Below are 17460 nucleotides of genomic sequence, written 5' to 3' on the forward strand. Positions count from 1 at the left end.
AAACACAACTACCCAAAACCTATGGGATGCAGCAAAAGCAGTTCTAAGAGGGAAGTTTATAGCTATACAAGCCTACCTTAAGAAACAAGAAACATCTCAAATAAACAACATAATCTTACACCTAAAGCAATTAGAGAAAGAAGAACCAAAAAACCCCAAAGTTAGCAGTAGGAAAGAAATCATAAAGATCAGATCAGAAATAAATGAAAAAGAAATGAAGGAAATGATAGCAAAGATCAATAAAACTAAAAGCTGGTTCTTTGAGAAGATAAAATTGATAAGCCATTAGCCAGACTGATCAAGAAAAAAAGGGAGAAGACTCAAATCAACAGAATTAGAAATGAAAAAGGAGAAGTAACAACTGACACTGCAGAAATACAAAAGGTCATGAGACATTACTACAAGCAACTCTATGCCAATAAAATGGACAACCGGGAAGAAATGGACAAATTCTTAGAAATGCACAACCTTCCAGGACTGAACCAGAAAGAAACAGAAAATATGAACAGACCAATCACAAACACTGACATTGAAAATGTGATTAAAAATCTTGCAACAAACAAAAGCCCAGGACCAGATGGCTTCACAGGCAAATTCTATCAAACATTCAGAGAAGAGCTAATACCTATCCTTCTCAAACTCTTCCAAAATATAGCGGAAGAAGGAACACTCCCAAACTCATTCTACGAGGCCACCATCACTCTGATACCAAAACCAGACAAAGATGTCACAAAGAAAGAGAACTACAGGCCAATATCACTGATGAACATAGATGCAAAAATCCTCAACAAAATACTAGCAAGCAGAATCCAACAGCACATTCAAAGGATCATACACCATGATCAAGTTGGGTTTATCCCAGGAATGCAAGGATTCTTCAATATACACAAATCAATCAACGTGATACACAATATTAACAAATTGAAGGAGAAAAACCATGTGATCTCAATAGATACAGAGAAAGCTTTCGACAAAACTCAACACCCATTTATGATAAAAACCCTCCAGAAAGTAGGCATAGAGGGATCTTTCCTCAACATAATAAAGGTCATATATGACAAACCCACAGCCAACATCGTCCTCAGTGGTGAAAAACTGAAACCATTTCCACTAAGATCAGGAAGAAGACAAGGTTGCCCATTCTCACCACTATTATTCAACAGAGTTTTGGAAGTTTTAGCCACAGGAATCAGAGAAGAGAAAGAAAAGGAATCCAAATTGGAAAAGAAGAAGTAAAGCTGTCACTGTCTGCAGATGACATGATACTATCCATAGAGAATTCTAAAGATGCTACCAGAAAACTACTAGAGCTAATCAATGAATTTGGTAAAGTAGCAGGATACAAAATTAATGCACAGTAATCTCTTGCATTCCTATACACTAATGATGAAAAATCTGAAAGTGAAATTAAGAAAACACTCCCATTTACCACTGCAACAAAAAGAATAAAATATCTAGGAATAAACCTACCTAAGGAGACAAAAGACCTGTATGCAGAAAACTGTAAGACACTGATGAAAGAAATTAAAGGTGATAAAAATAGATGGAGAAATATACCATGTTCTTGGACTGGAAGAATCAGCATTGTGAAAATGACTATACTACCCAAAGCAATCTACAGATTCAATGCAATCCCTGTCAAACTACCAATGGTATTTTTCACAGAACTAGAACAAAAAATTTCAGTTTGCATGGAAACACAAATGACCCGAATAGCCAAAGCAATCTTGAGAAGGAAAACGGAGCTGGAGGAATCAGATTCCCTGACTTCAGACTACACTACAAAGCAACAGTAATCAAGACAATATGGTACTGGCACAAAAACGAAAGATAGATCAATGGAACAGGATAGAAAGCCCAGAGATAAACCCACAAACATATGGTCACCTTATCTTTGATAAAGGAGGCAAGAATATACAGTGGAGAAAAGACAGTCTCTTCAATAAGTGGTGCTGGGAAAACTGAACAGCTACATGTAAAAGAATGAAATTAGAACACTCCCTAATACCATACACAAAAATAAACTCAAAATGCATTAAAGACCTAAATGTAAGGCCAGACACTATCAAACTCTTAGAGGAAAACAACAGGCAGAACACTGTGACATAAATCACAGCAAGATCCTTTTTGACCCACCCCCTAGAGAAACGTAAATAAAAACAAAAATAAACAAATGGGACCTATGAAACTTAAAAGCTTTTGCACAGCAAAGGAAACCATAAACAATATTAAAAGACAACCCTCAGAATGGGAGAAAACATTTGCAAATGAAGCAACTGACAAAGGATTAATCTCCAAAATTTACAAGCAGCTCATGCAGCTCAATAACAAAAAAACAAACAACCCAATCCAAAAATGGGCAGAAGACCTAAATAGACATTTCTCCAATGAAGATACACAGACTGCCAACAAACACATGAAAGAATGCTCAACATCATTAATCATTAGAAAAATGCAAATCGAAACTACAATGAGATATCATCTCACACCCCGGTCAGAATGGCCATCATCAAAAAATCTACAAACAATAAATGCTGGAGAGGGTGTGGAGAAAAGCGAACACTCTTGCACTGCTGGTGGGAATGTGAATTGGTACAGCCACTACGGAGAAGAGTATGGAGGTTCCTTAAAAAACTACAAATAGAACTACCATATGACCCAGCAATCCCACTACTGGGCATATACCCTGAGAAAACCATCGTTCAAAAAGAGTCATGTACCAAAATGTTCATTACAGCTCTATTTACAATAGCCAGGACATGGAAGCAACCTAAGTGTCCATCAACAGGTGAATGGATAAAGAAGATGTGGCACATATATACAATGGAATATTACCCAGCCATAAAAAGGAATGAAACTGAGTTATTTGTAGTGAGGTGGATGGACCTAGAGACTGTCATACAGAGTGAAGTAAGTCAGAAAGAGAAAAACAAATACCGTGTGCTAACACATATGTATGGAATCTAAAAAAAAAAAAAGGAAAGGAAAAAGAAAATGGTCAGAAGAACCTAGTGGCAAGTTGGGAATAAAGATGCAGACCTACTAGAGAGTGGACTTGAGGATATGGGGAGGAGGAAGGGTAAGCTGGGACAAAGTGAGAGAGTGGCATGGACATATATACACTACCAAAATAGCTAGCTAGTGGGAAGCAGCCGCATAGCACAGGGAGATCAGCTCGGTGCTTTGTGACCACCTAGAGGGGTGGGATAGGGAGGGTGGGAGGGAGGGAGATGCAAGAGGGAAGAGATATGGGGACATATGTATACATATAACTGATTCACTTTGTTATAAAGCAGAAACTGACACACCATTTTAAAGCAATTACAAAGTTGTTAAAAAAAATAAAAGAAAAAACAAAGTGATCTGCCAAAAATGTAAACTGATGCCACTTTTCTTGCTGACTGATTTTTCTTTTGGAAAATAGTTATTTTTTATAAAAATGGTATATAGGGCTTCCCTGGTGGCGCAGTGGTTGACAGTCCGCCTGCCGATGCAGGGGACTCAGGTTCGTGCCCCAGTCCGGGAGGATCCCACATGCCGCAGAGCAGCTGGGCCCGTGAGCCATGGCCGCTGAGCCTGCGCGTCCGGAGCCTGTGCTCCGCAACGGGAGAGGCCACAGCAGTGAGAGGCCCGCATACCACAAAAAAAAAAAAAAAAAAAAAAAAGGTATCTATATTAGCATGTTATAGGTTTACTAACATTATTTTTAAAGGACTTAATAAACTGTTTTTGGTTTTAATTTCCAATATGATAAATACCATAAGATAAAACCCACATGAACAATGCAACCATTTTTAAGACTATAAAGAGATTCTGGGACCCAAAACATTGAGACTGGATACTGTAGGCCTACCTACTCTTATCTTATTCTACATATAATTTTGTTTTTATTGAAAAATATTTACAAAATAAAATATCTTCCCTTTACGTTTCTCAGTGCACTTTTTCATGATCTACACAGGAAACATGTTCCCTAAACGGGAGTATGACATTCCCTCAAATATAGGAAGAGGGAGAACGGCTCTAAGCAAGACAAAACTCCCTGTTCCACAAAAAGGAATCAAATCTGAGCTTGAGAACTGGGGGCTTTAGGCTTTAGCCACATCTACAGACACAGCTGAGCCTGCTTCACCATCCACCGTAGACCCAGGCTGTGCACAAAGGCCATATCCATCCAGCACACTTTTTCTTTGTTCAATTCAGTGGCCAGAACTCTCTGGGGACTCTGCTACAATTTTGGACTCCCTGCCAGGTAAGTGGAAAAATAATTTGAAATGGTATTTTGGGGGCAAGATGCTGGTGGTAAAAAGAGGCAACCGTCCTGTCTACAATTCCAATCGTCCAAATGGCATGAAAGGTACACCTGGAATCTCAGATTTCTCTCTCTGCATTCCAAACAGAGAGAAAAGATTTCTCAAGCTGGGATTCATTGCGATGGAGCTATCATATCTGCCCACCTAAAATAAGTAGCAGCATCTCCAGGGTTAAGGAGATAGGCCGGGATAGATGACCACAAAGACTTGCCAGGGGCAGGGGGGTGGGGTGAGAGGGGGGTTGCAAAGCTCAGCTTTGTCAGGTATCAGAATCACTTCGCTAGGTCTGCTCTTACAGAGAGAAGGGGAACGGAATGAAGTTTCTTCTCCGGGGCCTGATCACACAAGCCACAGCCCTACATATAGTAAAGTCGACATCTTAAAACCTACAAGTCTCTCAAATAACTTGTAACAGGCTTCAGTGTTTTATTACCACTACCGTAAGGTAGATATTGGCAAACTGATTTCCACCAATATAGGCATATAAACCCTAGCCAGTCCCAATAAAGGAATTGTAAAGTCATTTGTTAGGATTTAGCATAAAGTTCCCTTATAGAAAAATGTTCTAAACGGCAATTAGGCAAAATAGTACTGTATTTTATATACAGGGTAGATTAAATAGATTTGTGGGCTGGCATAAGAACCTAAGAATTAAATTGTTTCCACAGTTTTTAAGTGTAAATCCCGGACTTGAGGTACACTCATGCACCCCCGTCCCAAACCAGTCGTAGTGATAAACACACTGGAAACTCTTACTTAAAAGGCAAAATCTAGAGATTCTTAGGCTCTCCTGATTCCCCTTATAAAAAAAGGATTCTCTGGAGATAATGTACACTTATAAGTACCGACAGACAAGGGCAGCTCTGAAAGCAAAATCAGAAGTGAAAGAAAGGAAAGAAAGCAGCTTACCTGTGGTCAAGATGACTGAAGTCTTGTAAATTCAATTCCCTGGTGTCTTGTGTCAGATAAATTGTATCCACATCCTATTTGAAACATAATTCAGTCATATAAACAGTCCCCGTAGAGGATCAGGGAAGCAAGAGAGATGCAAAGAGAATCAGACAATGACACAGGCAGATTTTTATGTAATCTGAGGAAGGAAGATGTTAAGCAAGCAATGAATGGTGGGGGGAAAAAGAGAGAGAGAGCGAAATAAGCCAGTCAAATACTGGAATATTCTCCAGGTGTGTGCGTGAGAAAGTGTGTGTGTGCATGCGTACAGATACACTTACCCATTGTACTTCTTCCCTGTATGAAAATCCAAGCCAGTCACAAACACAGGCATACATCTGAGAAAAGCCACCTGAATGATACAATAGAAATGTGACAGGTTTTCGACTAAATGTTTTTTAAGTTAAAATTTAACAGCTTAAATATGGCCGATGTTGACAGTGCTGATTATTCTCTCCTTTTGGGAAAACAGCAAAGATTCTCCCCCCTGTTCTACAGTAAGTACATAGCAGGATGCAATATAGCTTAAATATAGGATGCTTGTCCACCAATCTAAAGTCTGTGCGGTGCTAATTACACCTTAAAAGTAATTGTACCTTTACGGTAGCACGCTGGGAATAGACTTAGCTTCCTGGCAAAACGGCGGCCATCCAGCCATTTATTTTTCGGTTTTAAAATGCATGCTCACCACAGGGGCCCTGCTCGGCCACAGTCTGGCTGTCCCACAGAGCCTGGAGACCGGCCAGTCGCTCAGATGGCTCCATGCAGACTTTTTTCATGATTCTCCTGTAAGATCAACAAAAACAACGAGACATTTCAAAACTCAAGTTTTCTGAAATGCACTCAGAAATTTGTGATACACCATTTTTTTTTTAAACAAACATGGGTTTCGGGACTTCCCTGGTGGTCCAGTGGTAAAGAATCCGTCTTCCAGTGCAGGGGATGCGGCTTCCATCCCTGGTCAGGGAACTAAGATCCCACATGCCGCGGGGCAACTAAGCCTGCGCGCCGCAACTACTGAGCTCACACACCTCAACTAGAGAGCCCGCGTGCCGCAAACTACAGAGCCCGTGTGCTCTGGAACCCGCACACCACAACTAGAGAGAAGCCCAGGCACTGCAACAAAAGATCCCGCATGCCTCAGCGAAGATCCCACGTGCCGCAAGTAAGACCCGACGCAGCAAAGAAAGAAAAAAAAAAAAAAAAGATGGGTATCACTTCAATTTTGGTAAATATAATTCCATTTTTTGAGTACTAGGAGCTGGAGAGCTATAGGAACTTAATAATAAAGCCCTTTATTTAACGCCCATTTGTAAGCTAAAGATATCTCACAACATAAATATTCTCCATGTTTAGTTCTTTCACATTAGATTTTATTAGAATAGAAAATGGTGTGTTCCACTCAATAAATTACCTAATTTATTAGATTATGTGTACACTAAATATAAATTACTAATTTTCAAGGAATTAAAGTACCAACCTCCTCTTCTCTCCTTCCATAGTACAACTGGTACAAATGTCCATCAAGAAACTGGGCATTTCATACTGGAAGAGCTGTTCCTTTTACTATCTCTTCCCCTGGACTACAACTCCTAGGGAGCCTGTGCTTTCCAGAGACTGAACACAGTTCAAATCAGTTAGCAAATAACGTGTGATAGGGAGGGGATAACAGGAATCTAGGAGCTAAGTAGGAACCAGGTCACAGTGAGCCTCAGAGGTCAAAGGAAGGGGTTGGGATTTTATTCTCAGGGCAATGAGGAGCCACAGAAAGGCTACACAGGGAGTATAAGATGATCAGACAGCACTGCAGACAAACTGCTACAGGGGTGGGGGATAAGCCTGGGGCAAACTTGGGAAATAAAGAGATAAAATAGCTTGAGAAATTAAAAAGAACTTCCCGGGCCGTTAAGAGCCCAGTGAGAGTGAACGTCATGAATTGGTGGTGGTACCAAGCTGAACAGCTGTGTGATCTTCTCCTACAGCTCCCAGCAGCCCAAATGTGTGTGGAGAAAGGGCAGTTGGCTTGCTGCACGGATGCAGGCTTTCCAGGCAGGCGAGCCAGAAAAACAGTGGGGACAGAAGGAGTGGGGGATACTGACAGGGCCCCACTGAAGTGATGGACACCATGGGGCTTGGCGGTCAGGAAAGGAAGGGAAGGCAGGAAGGAGATGGAAACAAGGGGAAAGCCAAGGGATCCATGGCCTGGAGGCCCCCCAGAAGTCCAAGTATGGGTACCGCCAAGGGAGAGAAAGTGAAAGACTAGAGGCTGTGGTCCGAGAGAGATGACTAAATGATGATTTCACCCCAAGAGAAGCCGTTCCAGGAGATGACAAGGCGTAGGGTGTGACCATCAAGGGTAAAGCGGGGTGGAGGGGTCACGGGCTGTGAGGAAGGCTGCTGGCAGGTCGAAATCACCCAGGACCATGACAGGCCCTGGGTGCAAAGTGGTGAAATAAACATAGTAAGTCACACTGAACATCATTTTAATCTTTCTTTAATGATTTAAAGCACTTTGGCTATGTGTATAATGTTTATCCTCATGAATTTCCATCACCTTGTATTGTACTGGAAGAGAATGGTCCCAATTATTTCCACTTTCTGATTGGATGAATATTCCAGATAAAATGTGCCAGAGCCTGGCAAGTTGCCTGGCTGGCCTGTTCTACTCCTAGAAAAAACTTCAAATACATACCCAAGCATTTAAATACAAGCATTCCGCTAGCATTGAAAAATACTCCTACTTCTTTATAATTTTTATGACTGAAGCATAAGCAGGTATTACCAATTGATGTCAATTATCAGTGATCCCTTCAAATTCTTGTGTAAGTGCATGACATCTACAAATGCAACATGATTTTTCTGTTTTACCTGAACACACATATGATTAACTCTCATCATTCTAAAAGTGCTTAATTTGGGGACAACTGTGGGTTAAAGAAGATGTTCATCATGAAAGTGATATTACAGAATCCCGCAATTCGGAATGGTTCATCGCAGTTCAATACCATCATTCTGGTATCGCAGTGGCATTATTCTCTGGCTACAAGACAGCGAAGCCGGATATTATGTAAAGAAGGAGCAGAGTGGTTGGAAGCAGATGCATTTCCACAGATGAATTAACTAAACCTTGGACACACCAAGCTGGATTTATGTCTGACTTCATCTGAGATCACATTTCTCTGCTAAAATTCTTGCTTTATTTCAGCTGAACTGTAGGGCATGTTGTTTCAATAACACACAGGATGAAGTTGAGCTAGTCCAAAACAGACAGAAAATAAGGCAGGAAGCTGGTAGGATTAAGAATAGGAAGGTGGCTGTCTAGGATTATAGGGAGGAATAAACTAATCCTTATGGCAGGTGCAGAAACCAGAGCCTAATTTTACTCCAGAAACAGCACTGGACAGTCACACTCAGAAGTAGGAGGAAATCATCTGGAGAGGGAAGCGGCCAGTGTAGACATCCACGTGAACAGGGCCCTGCTGTGAGGTGGTTACACCTGGCATTTTCCCTAAACTTCAAACCACCCTTCAAAAGTATCAGTCTGAGCTTCTCCAAGTAGCTCCCCTTCTGTAACAGTTTTCATCTTTCTTTTTTCAGGAAGAAAAAAGAATTAGGTATCAGGAACTAAAGGAGTATCATGAAACAAGTGCATTTATTTACATAAGAGGTAAAGTCATAAGAACTAAACTTCCAGAAGGCGGCAACTGTTTCTTATGTTTTCTAACACTAGACAGAGACAATGAGGAAAAGAAAAATCTACCCCACATGAGTTCTGCCTGTAGCTAAATAACAGCAAAGAGCCATCTGTGTATGCGCCACAGGGCACCTGCTCACACACACACACACACACACACACACAAAAAGAGCGCGTGTGTGTCAGACACAAACAGACAAAGGAGTTGCTGGCAGAGTAAGTGCCCTAAGAGGTAAACCAAAATCCTAGCAAACAGATACGTACATCCTGCCTCTCACTAACACGCGGCACTATACAGCTGAACCAACTACATTTCCATTATGTGCATTTAATTTACACAAGACTCAGAAAATAGTTGTATGTGGTAAGAACAGTGAACTCGGTGACAAGCATGCCCGCTCTCTATGCAAATCTCATGCTTAAACTGTTGACGTGGGAAAAAAATCTGCAAATTATTTTAATCCAGGTAAATTAATTGGTTTATCAAAAATTCAATTCCAGTGCTCATCCTATACCACCATATGGCAGCTGTCGCCAGAAGAGGACACGTTTTATTGACGTAAACCACACCACACAGTGCTACCTACTGCTTTAGAGAAATAGAGAAACTGCCACAGCCTGTAAAGCACCTTTCTGTTGTTTAACCATAAACTTCTATTTTCCCACTTCTCTTCACTTATAATAACCTCACCTTTTCATACTTAACCGGCTTTCGACTTGAAAAGGGATTTGCAATTCCATTTTTATCATCGTAGTAAAGACGCACTGTCCTAACATACCGACACTAGTACCCAGCCAACTTTCATATTGTCACATACGTGAAAGAATAATCCAATATGATGAAAGCCTAGAAGAAAATCATGTTAGAAGGTTACTGTTCTGTCACCTAAAAAGGTATTATGAGCCACATTTAACAGCAAAGAATCAAATTAGAGAAATGCAACCAACTTACATAGAAACATATAATAATAATAAAGAATCATAAACATCAAATAAATCCCCTACGGATGTCACCCATTTCCTTTCCAACAGTGGAGGCTTTCATTCCAGGGCCTCTGGGTAAGAACAGCAACGGGCTATACAGCTTAAGACTTGTGGAGCACTTGTTAAGCAGTCAGGACGAGTTAATTTAATCCTCACAAAACTGCATGAGTATCATTATTCCCATTTTACAGAGGAGGACACTGAGGCATTGAGAAGTGCATTAACTTGCCAAGAGCCTCGCCCCCTAAAGTAACCAGACAATCTGACACCTTCTAGTTCCACCTGGAGGCTCTCTTCCCCCAGGTTCATAAATCAGTGCTACAAGACTGACTCTCCCTTAAGTGTAGCTGTCATTTCATTCTAAAGTTCAAAAGCCTTCACTAGCTCCCTACTGCCTATCCCAGAGGCTTTTATTCAGGGCCTCTCCAGGTGTGCCTTACCTTTGTCTCACAGTGATATCTGCAGGCTCCCAATTCTAACTGCTTTAGGCTGGCTGCTGTCCTCCTAAGGCAAGTTAAGTTACAGCTGCACCTGCCCTCGCCTCTGCCTCCAGCCTCCAACCTCTGCCATTTCCCGCACAGAACTCTCCCTGGAGCTCACCCCCAACAAAAGCCCACCTCTCAAAACAAAGAGGAAAACGGACACAAATCAAACATTATTTTCTTGACATCCCAAGTTACATGGAACATTCCCTTCTCTGAAATCTGAGGATATTTCACTCTCTTCATGATATTATCTGTGGAACTTTCCTACACTACCTTTAGACAAGAAACTCTTAGATGGCAGGAAACATTTCACTCATCTATGTTCTCTAGTAAACATTTTCTAAATTAGTTCTAACTCGCCCTAATGATTTAATTTAATATGAAAAAAAAAAAATCTAGCTTGGTTTTGGAGAACAGCCAGGGTTCTTGGTATTAGAAAAGCTAAAGGTCGTAACACAAAACAGCTTCCTGAAGGGAACTGCCATTACAGACATCTCTGTGAAACAGACTAAACAACACTTGGGCTACAAGTATTTCCCTAGTTTCCTCCCAATATCACTGCCTTAGAGATGAGGCCTCCAGTGATAGTGACTATCACACAGCAAAGATGAGAACGTTGACAAAACAATGCTAATGGTGATCTGATTTTTAAATTTAAATTTTCTTCTTGAACCTTTACATTTTCTCTATATTTTAAAATAAACTTTCCTTATTTAATGAGGGGGGGGGCGTGGCAGGGAAATGGCACTCTGTGAGGGAAGAGAGGGAGAGAGGGAGAGAGAAACATCCTAACACATACCTGTAGCAGGGAGGTGAAGATTCTAGGTGTAAAAACTTAATTTTAATTAAAATTCTTCATTTTTTTTTCCTACCAGCATTCTCTTGACTATAGTCAAGGGGATTGGTTATATTTTATAGAGATATATACTATTTTTATATATTTGATTTTGATCATGGATGTTATTTCAAAATTATATTTAAAACCAGAAATTCAGGTCCTGGCAGGTTATCATTTCATTTATAATATATACAGCCAACCTTAGGTTATTCAAGAACGTATTACGTTAACTGAGGCCCTGGCTGTGTCTGTCCTCCTGATTCACCCAGTTTCTGATACCCGCTCATCAGACGTTTCCCCGATGATCAGGCTCTACCTGGGTAAGGAAGGAGGTGAGGGCTAAGGACCCAAGGGCCCCACGACGGGCTCAGGTAATACATTTGATGGGACAAATGACTCAAGCAAGGCTTGAGAATTCCAAATACAGTATCATATTCTCCAACTTACTACGAGCAGGTCGTATGACGTTACCGGGGACCTGTTTTCTTTTGCGTGTTCTATATCGTTTACGTAAAGGATCTATTTCCCTTCCTGACAGCGTTGACTACTAGGAACGTAGAAGAAAGGGTATGATTACCTCCTCCTTCCACTCTCTCTAGTCACAATAACCAACACCAATAGAATTATACATTTTCCCGGCCAACTTCATGTAATACAATCTAAGGAACTTCACGAGTAAAGGCAGAACATGCAAGTCACAAAATATTAAGAGTTTATTTGGACAAGCTAACTGTGCATGTTGGGTAAGAAAGCGAAATGAAAGTCAAGTATGTTTATTTAAATTCTCTGCCCAGTCATTTTCTAAATTATAATCTATACCGTCTTCCATGCTGGTATATTCATTTGAACTGCCTCTCCTTTCCCTACCCTTTCCTATAAATTCTCTCCATCCTTTCCAGGTAGATGTCCTCTGCACAGCCAGCCTCCACTCACTCACCGCCCACTTACACCCAATCACTTTCAGCTCAAGAGTCCATGGTTTGAGGGCAGAGCTACCATCTTGTAAGTTCTATACACTCCCAGGGCACCTCTCCCAACAATGTACTAGGCACAGAGGAAGCACAAAATGGATGTGCTCATCCAAAACCTCGGTGACTATCTACTATGTGCCAAAGGCTAGGGACTTAAGATTAAGAAAAAAATTTGGCCTTTGCTCAAGCAGCGCCCAGGGTAGAAGGAAGGTCAGGTGTGTCTTGTACCCCTCTTACCTTCCCAAGGATATTGCTGGTTTATTACCAATGTCTCCAGCAACAATCTCTTTCTACTAGATCATTCCCCTTGTTACAGTCATATACTTTAATATCTCCCATCCTGAGTACCAAACGGAAGTTCCCTGAAATTCCTCATACCCGTCATAGCTAAATTTCTCTACTTAGTTTTCTACACATACCACATCCACATTCTCACATCTGAGTTCATCCTACAGCCACGGCAGTCTGCCTCTCCCAATCAAAAAATGTGAACTGCTCTGGTCAAGATCATCTGTGCCCTTCACGGTGCCAGTCCACTGGAAACCTCTCTGCCCTTGGCTTATTCAATGCCCAGTAGCATTCTGCAATCACCCACTCCTTCCTCCAGAAAATTCTCCCAGGCTCTGCTTTCCCACTGGAATCCACCAAAAAATCTGGTTTCCTACTAGAGTAATAACCCAGCTCCCTTTGCGGTTCTTCCTCTTTTGCTTGACCTCTGAATGTTGGGACATTTTCTCTTCTAGGTCCACATCTCTCTCCAGGTGATCTTATCAACAGTCATGAATTCAAGACCCTCTTTACACTAATGACTCTCACATTTGCTACATCTCCAGACTTGGACCTCTCCTCCAAGCGTATCTAACTGCCTATCTGATTTCCCCACCTAGATGCCCCAGATTTCAAATTTTGCATGCGTACAACAAAATGGTTGGTAATTTTTCCCCAAAAAAAACTTGCCCCACCCTACTCTAGGCCCTCTTCACCTCACTGAAAAGTAGTGTCAGTCACTAAGTTATTAAATCAGAAACCTAAGAGCCATCCTTGGTTCCTCCCTTTCCTCATTGCGGTCACCTACCTACCTAATCCATCATCATGTCTTATATCCAAAATAAATCTTAATAAATCTACTGTCGCTCTCATCTTTATCTCTAATAGCAGTACCTTTAGCTATCAGCTTTCAAATTAGCTTTGATAATTTCCAAATTAGCTTTCTACTTCTACTCGTTCCCCTTCGCAACCCACTCTATCTAGAAGCAAAAATAATTTCCATAAAATATACAAGGAACCGTGTCTTTCCTCACTTACAATCTTACACTGACTTCCTAGTGGAATTCTACTAAATTCCAAACTCTTTACCAGGAGTCTCTATATAAACTGACCAGGGCCTGTGTTTCCAGCCTGATCTTACACCATTTCTCATTCTTCTTTTTTAGGGGGTTTCTTTCCCGGTGTAAGTAATGCAACTTCCCAATGTAAGTTCCATGTGGTCAGGGACCATATTCACTGTTGGGCCCCAACACTTAGCACTCTGCCTAGCATATAAGTAGAAAGTCAATAAATATTCACTGAATGTATAAATGTGTAAACAAACAATTATAACACGATGTGATATGTGGTAGTATAGGCAGTAATCACAACGTTCTACGGAAACATAAACTCTTGACTGATGGGGAACTCTTCACATATTTGGGCTATGTCTTTTGGAGTGGGAGTCTGTCAGGATTAGAAGCCTATATAAAAGGCATGAAAATATAAAAGAGGCTGATGTGTTCAACAACAGGCTGGACTATGGGGCAAGACGGCAGTGGTTTTCTATGCCAGGCTACACATTTTGGATTTTATCAGGAAGGATAGCCATTAAACAACTTAGGCAAGGGGCTTCCCTGGTGGCGCAGTGGTTGAGAGTCCGCCTGCCGATGCGGGGGACACGGGTTCGTGCCCCAGTCCGGGAGGATCCCACATGCCACGGAGCGGCTGGGCCCGTGAACCATGGCCGCTGAGCCTGTGCTCCGCAACGGGAGAGGCCACAACAGTGAGAGGCCCGCGTACCGCAAAAAAAAAAAAAAGAACTTAGGCAAGGAATAGAGACTATGTGAATTATGGAAAGATAATTCTGGTGACAGTACGGAAGATCCGTTGGAAGGGCAAGAACTAGAGACAGAGAAACTAGCTAGAAAGATGCTGCACTGGGCAAGTGAGAAGAAAGACAAAGGACCAAAGAGCTATTAAGACAGAAGCAAAAGAGCTTGGCAACTAATTAGATGGGCAAGTAAGGAACAAGAAATCAAAGCAGCTCAGCTTTTCACTCGGGAGACTATGTAAATGAAGAAGCCACTCACTGAGATAGACTATCCAATACGGGGAGGTTTTAGGGGAAACAGTAAGAAGTTCCGTTTGGGACATACGAAGTGTGAGGTGCGTGGGGACATCCTTGTGGAGATGCCTGATAAGCAGCTGGGGGACAGAAATGACAATCAGGGTGAGGTGGAGGGTCGTGGATTTAGAAACCTCTCTAGAGGTAACGGCCTCTCTAGAAATGGAGCTGCGTATTTAAGACTTGTGGTTTAATATTTGCTGCCTAAACATTTTAACAAGAAGTTAAATGGAAGAGAAAGCACTTTTCATACACAACTTTCTCCAGGAAAAAAAAATGGGAGAATCCAAACCAAAAATAAAAGCGATAATCTCCCCCCCACGACAAATCCCTAGAGCATTAGACAAAGTTGCCTTTTAAAGAAAACAGAGATTCTAACTATCACTCCGAGGGTCTTACAAGCCCTTGCTGAATAAGGCTGTACTTAATAATTTTCTTATCCCATCGGTGTTGATTTGGAATGAAAGGAAAGACACTCTGGAAGGAACCCTGTGTCCAAAGTCACATCACTCAAGTGCAGTTTCAGGAAAATGCGTTGTATAATTACTGCTATCTCCTGATTACCCCGGACAGTTCTCTGGCGGCTCTAAGGATGTTATGGAAAGCATTCCTGAGACTGTTTTGCTCTGGGTACTTCCCCATTGCCATGCCTCACCTCATCCCACCACCCGTCCTGGCCCTCGCGTCCCCTCCACACACACGAGACCAGAGACAGCCGGCCTTTCAGACACCTCAGACCTGGAGATGGAGCCCCGGCTCCCCGCTCCACTCCGCTGGGACGGGGCTGGGACCACTTAGCTCCCTCGGCAAGCAGCTACCTGGATCCTCAGAGCAGCACAAGGTGACTTCAGCTGCAGGAAGGAGGAAGCCCTTTCTGGACAGCCAGGAAGCACAGGGCCAGCCCCTCCGCTGTGGTGTGTGAAGGGAGGGAAGGGACCAGGGAAGAGCTGTGAGAAGGACCAAGCAGGTCTCCTGAAGCCGAAGAGACTGAAGGGAAGCTCCTATCCCCCAGGAGCCACTTTCCGCTCACCAGAAAGGTTTGAAAGACACGAAGGCCGGGTTTTCCTGCTGCTTTGCCTCCTAACTTACAGGCAGCAGCAGTGTAGGGACACGTTCCATGAAGGACAACAGTCCCGCGAATTCCCCTCCGGCCCCCACCAACCAAGGCACACAGCTACCCATCTCTGTGCTCTATGGGAGGTTTCGTGGCCTCCTCAGCAGGGATTTCCTGCGATCTGTGTATCATCTCCTTCCATCAGGAAGGTATTCTGAATATGCGCTATTATTTTAGGGAGCTTTCTGACATAAGGATCTCTCTGCCTTTCCACCTCAGCCAATTTAACTCCCCCTTTCCAACAAGCTACACATTCCCTATGTTCAAACTCTGTTACCCAAGCACAGAATCCTGGTTTAAAATGCTTCACAAAAAAAAATATGAGGACATGTACAGACAAAATGTACTCATATCCTTAATGTGTATTCCAGAAACGTGAGAGGAAAATGAAAGAGGCTAATTTTGATGTTCAGTTTTGGCTTTTCAAGTTTCCTCTTACTGAACAGAAAAAAATAAGGAAAATGAAGCACTCTCACTCTTCATTAATACTCACTGCCTTCCTTTCAAAGCATGCAGCTCCTGGCATTCTGCTAATAGCTGTGAGTAAAATTCACACTAGGGTAAATCTCAGGTTACATTAAAAAGGCTTCTGTTTTAGTCTTAGGAGTGGAGGTCAGAGGATTGCCAAATCCCTTCATCACTCCAGCTCTTTAAAGAGCAGCCATATAACATAGGCAGAACTCTATGACACAAATCACAGCAAGATCCTTTCTGACCCACCTCCTAGAGAAATGGAAATAAGCACAAAAATAAACAAATGGGACCTCATGAAACTTAAAAGCTTTTGCACAGCAAAGGAAACCATAAACAAGACCAAAAGACAACCCTCAGAATGGGAGAAAACATTTGCAAATGAAGCAACTGACAAAGGATTAATCTCCAAAATTTACAAGCAGCTCATGCAGCTCAATAACAAAAAAACAAACAACCCAATCCAAAAATGGGCAGAAGATCTAAATAGACATTTCTCCAAAGAAGATATACAGACTGCCAACAAACACATGAAAGAATGCTCAACATCATTAGTCATTAGAGAAATGCAAATCAAAACTACAATGAGATATCATCTCACACCCCGGTCAGAATGGCCATCATCAAAAAATCTACAAACAATAAATGCTGGAGAGGGTGTGGAGAAAAGCGAACATTCTTGCACTGCTGGTGGGAATGTGAATTGGTACAGCCACTATGGAGAACAGTATGGAGGTTCCTTAAAAAACTACAAATAGAACTACCATACGACTCAGCAATCCCACTACTAGGCATATACCCTGAGAAAACCAGAATTCAAAAAGAGTCATGTACAAAAATGTTCACTGCAGCTCTATTTACAATAGCCAGGACATGGAAGCAACCTAAGTGTCCATCATTGGATGAATGGATAAAGAAGATGTGGCACATATATACAATGGAATATTACTCAGCCATAAAAAGAAATGAAATTGAGTTATTTGTAGTGAGGTGGATGGACCTAGAGTCTGTCATACAGAGTGAAGTAAGTCAGAAAGAGAAAGACAAATACCGTATGCTAACACATATGCATGGAATCTAAGAGAAAAAAAAAAATGTCATGAAGAACCTAGGGGTAGGACGGGAATAAAGACACAGACCTACTTGAGAATGGACTTGAGGATATGGGGAGGGGGAAGGGTAAGCTGTGTCAAAGTGAGAGAGTGGCATGGACATATATACACTACCAAACGTAAAATAGACAGCTAGTGGGAAGGAGCCGCATA

General features: G+C 41.8%; 1 protein-coding gene across 5 annotated transcripts in view; it reads right to left on the reverse strand.

Moving 5' to 3' along the window:
- CARMIL1 (capping protein regulator and myosin 1 linker 1) overlaps positions 1 to 17460 on the reverse strand; it is a 323350-nt gene that overhangs the window by 165866 nt on the left and 140024 nt on the right. For all 5 annotated transcript variants that reach the window (XM_082847980.1, XM_082847981.1, XM_082847979.1 and 2 more), the window contains exons 6-8: positions 5953 to 6050; positions 5546 to 5616; positions 5223 to 5296 (exon numbers count right to left, since the gene is read on the reverse strand). In XM_082847980.1, coding sequence (XP_082704106.1) covers positions 5223 to 5296; positions 5546 to 5616; positions 5953 to 6050 — 243 coding nt within the window. The remainder of the gene's footprint in view (positions 1 to 5222; positions 5297 to 5545; positions 5617 to 5952; positions 6051 to 17460) is intronic.

The sequence above is a fragment of the Leucopleurus acutus genome (assembly GCF_964270905.1).
Source record: "Leucopleurus acutus genome assembly, chromosome: 10".
Classification (NCBI taxonomy): domain Eukaryota; kingdom Metazoa; phylum Chordata; class Mammalia; order Artiodactyla; family Delphinidae; genus Leucopleurus; species Leucopleurus acutus.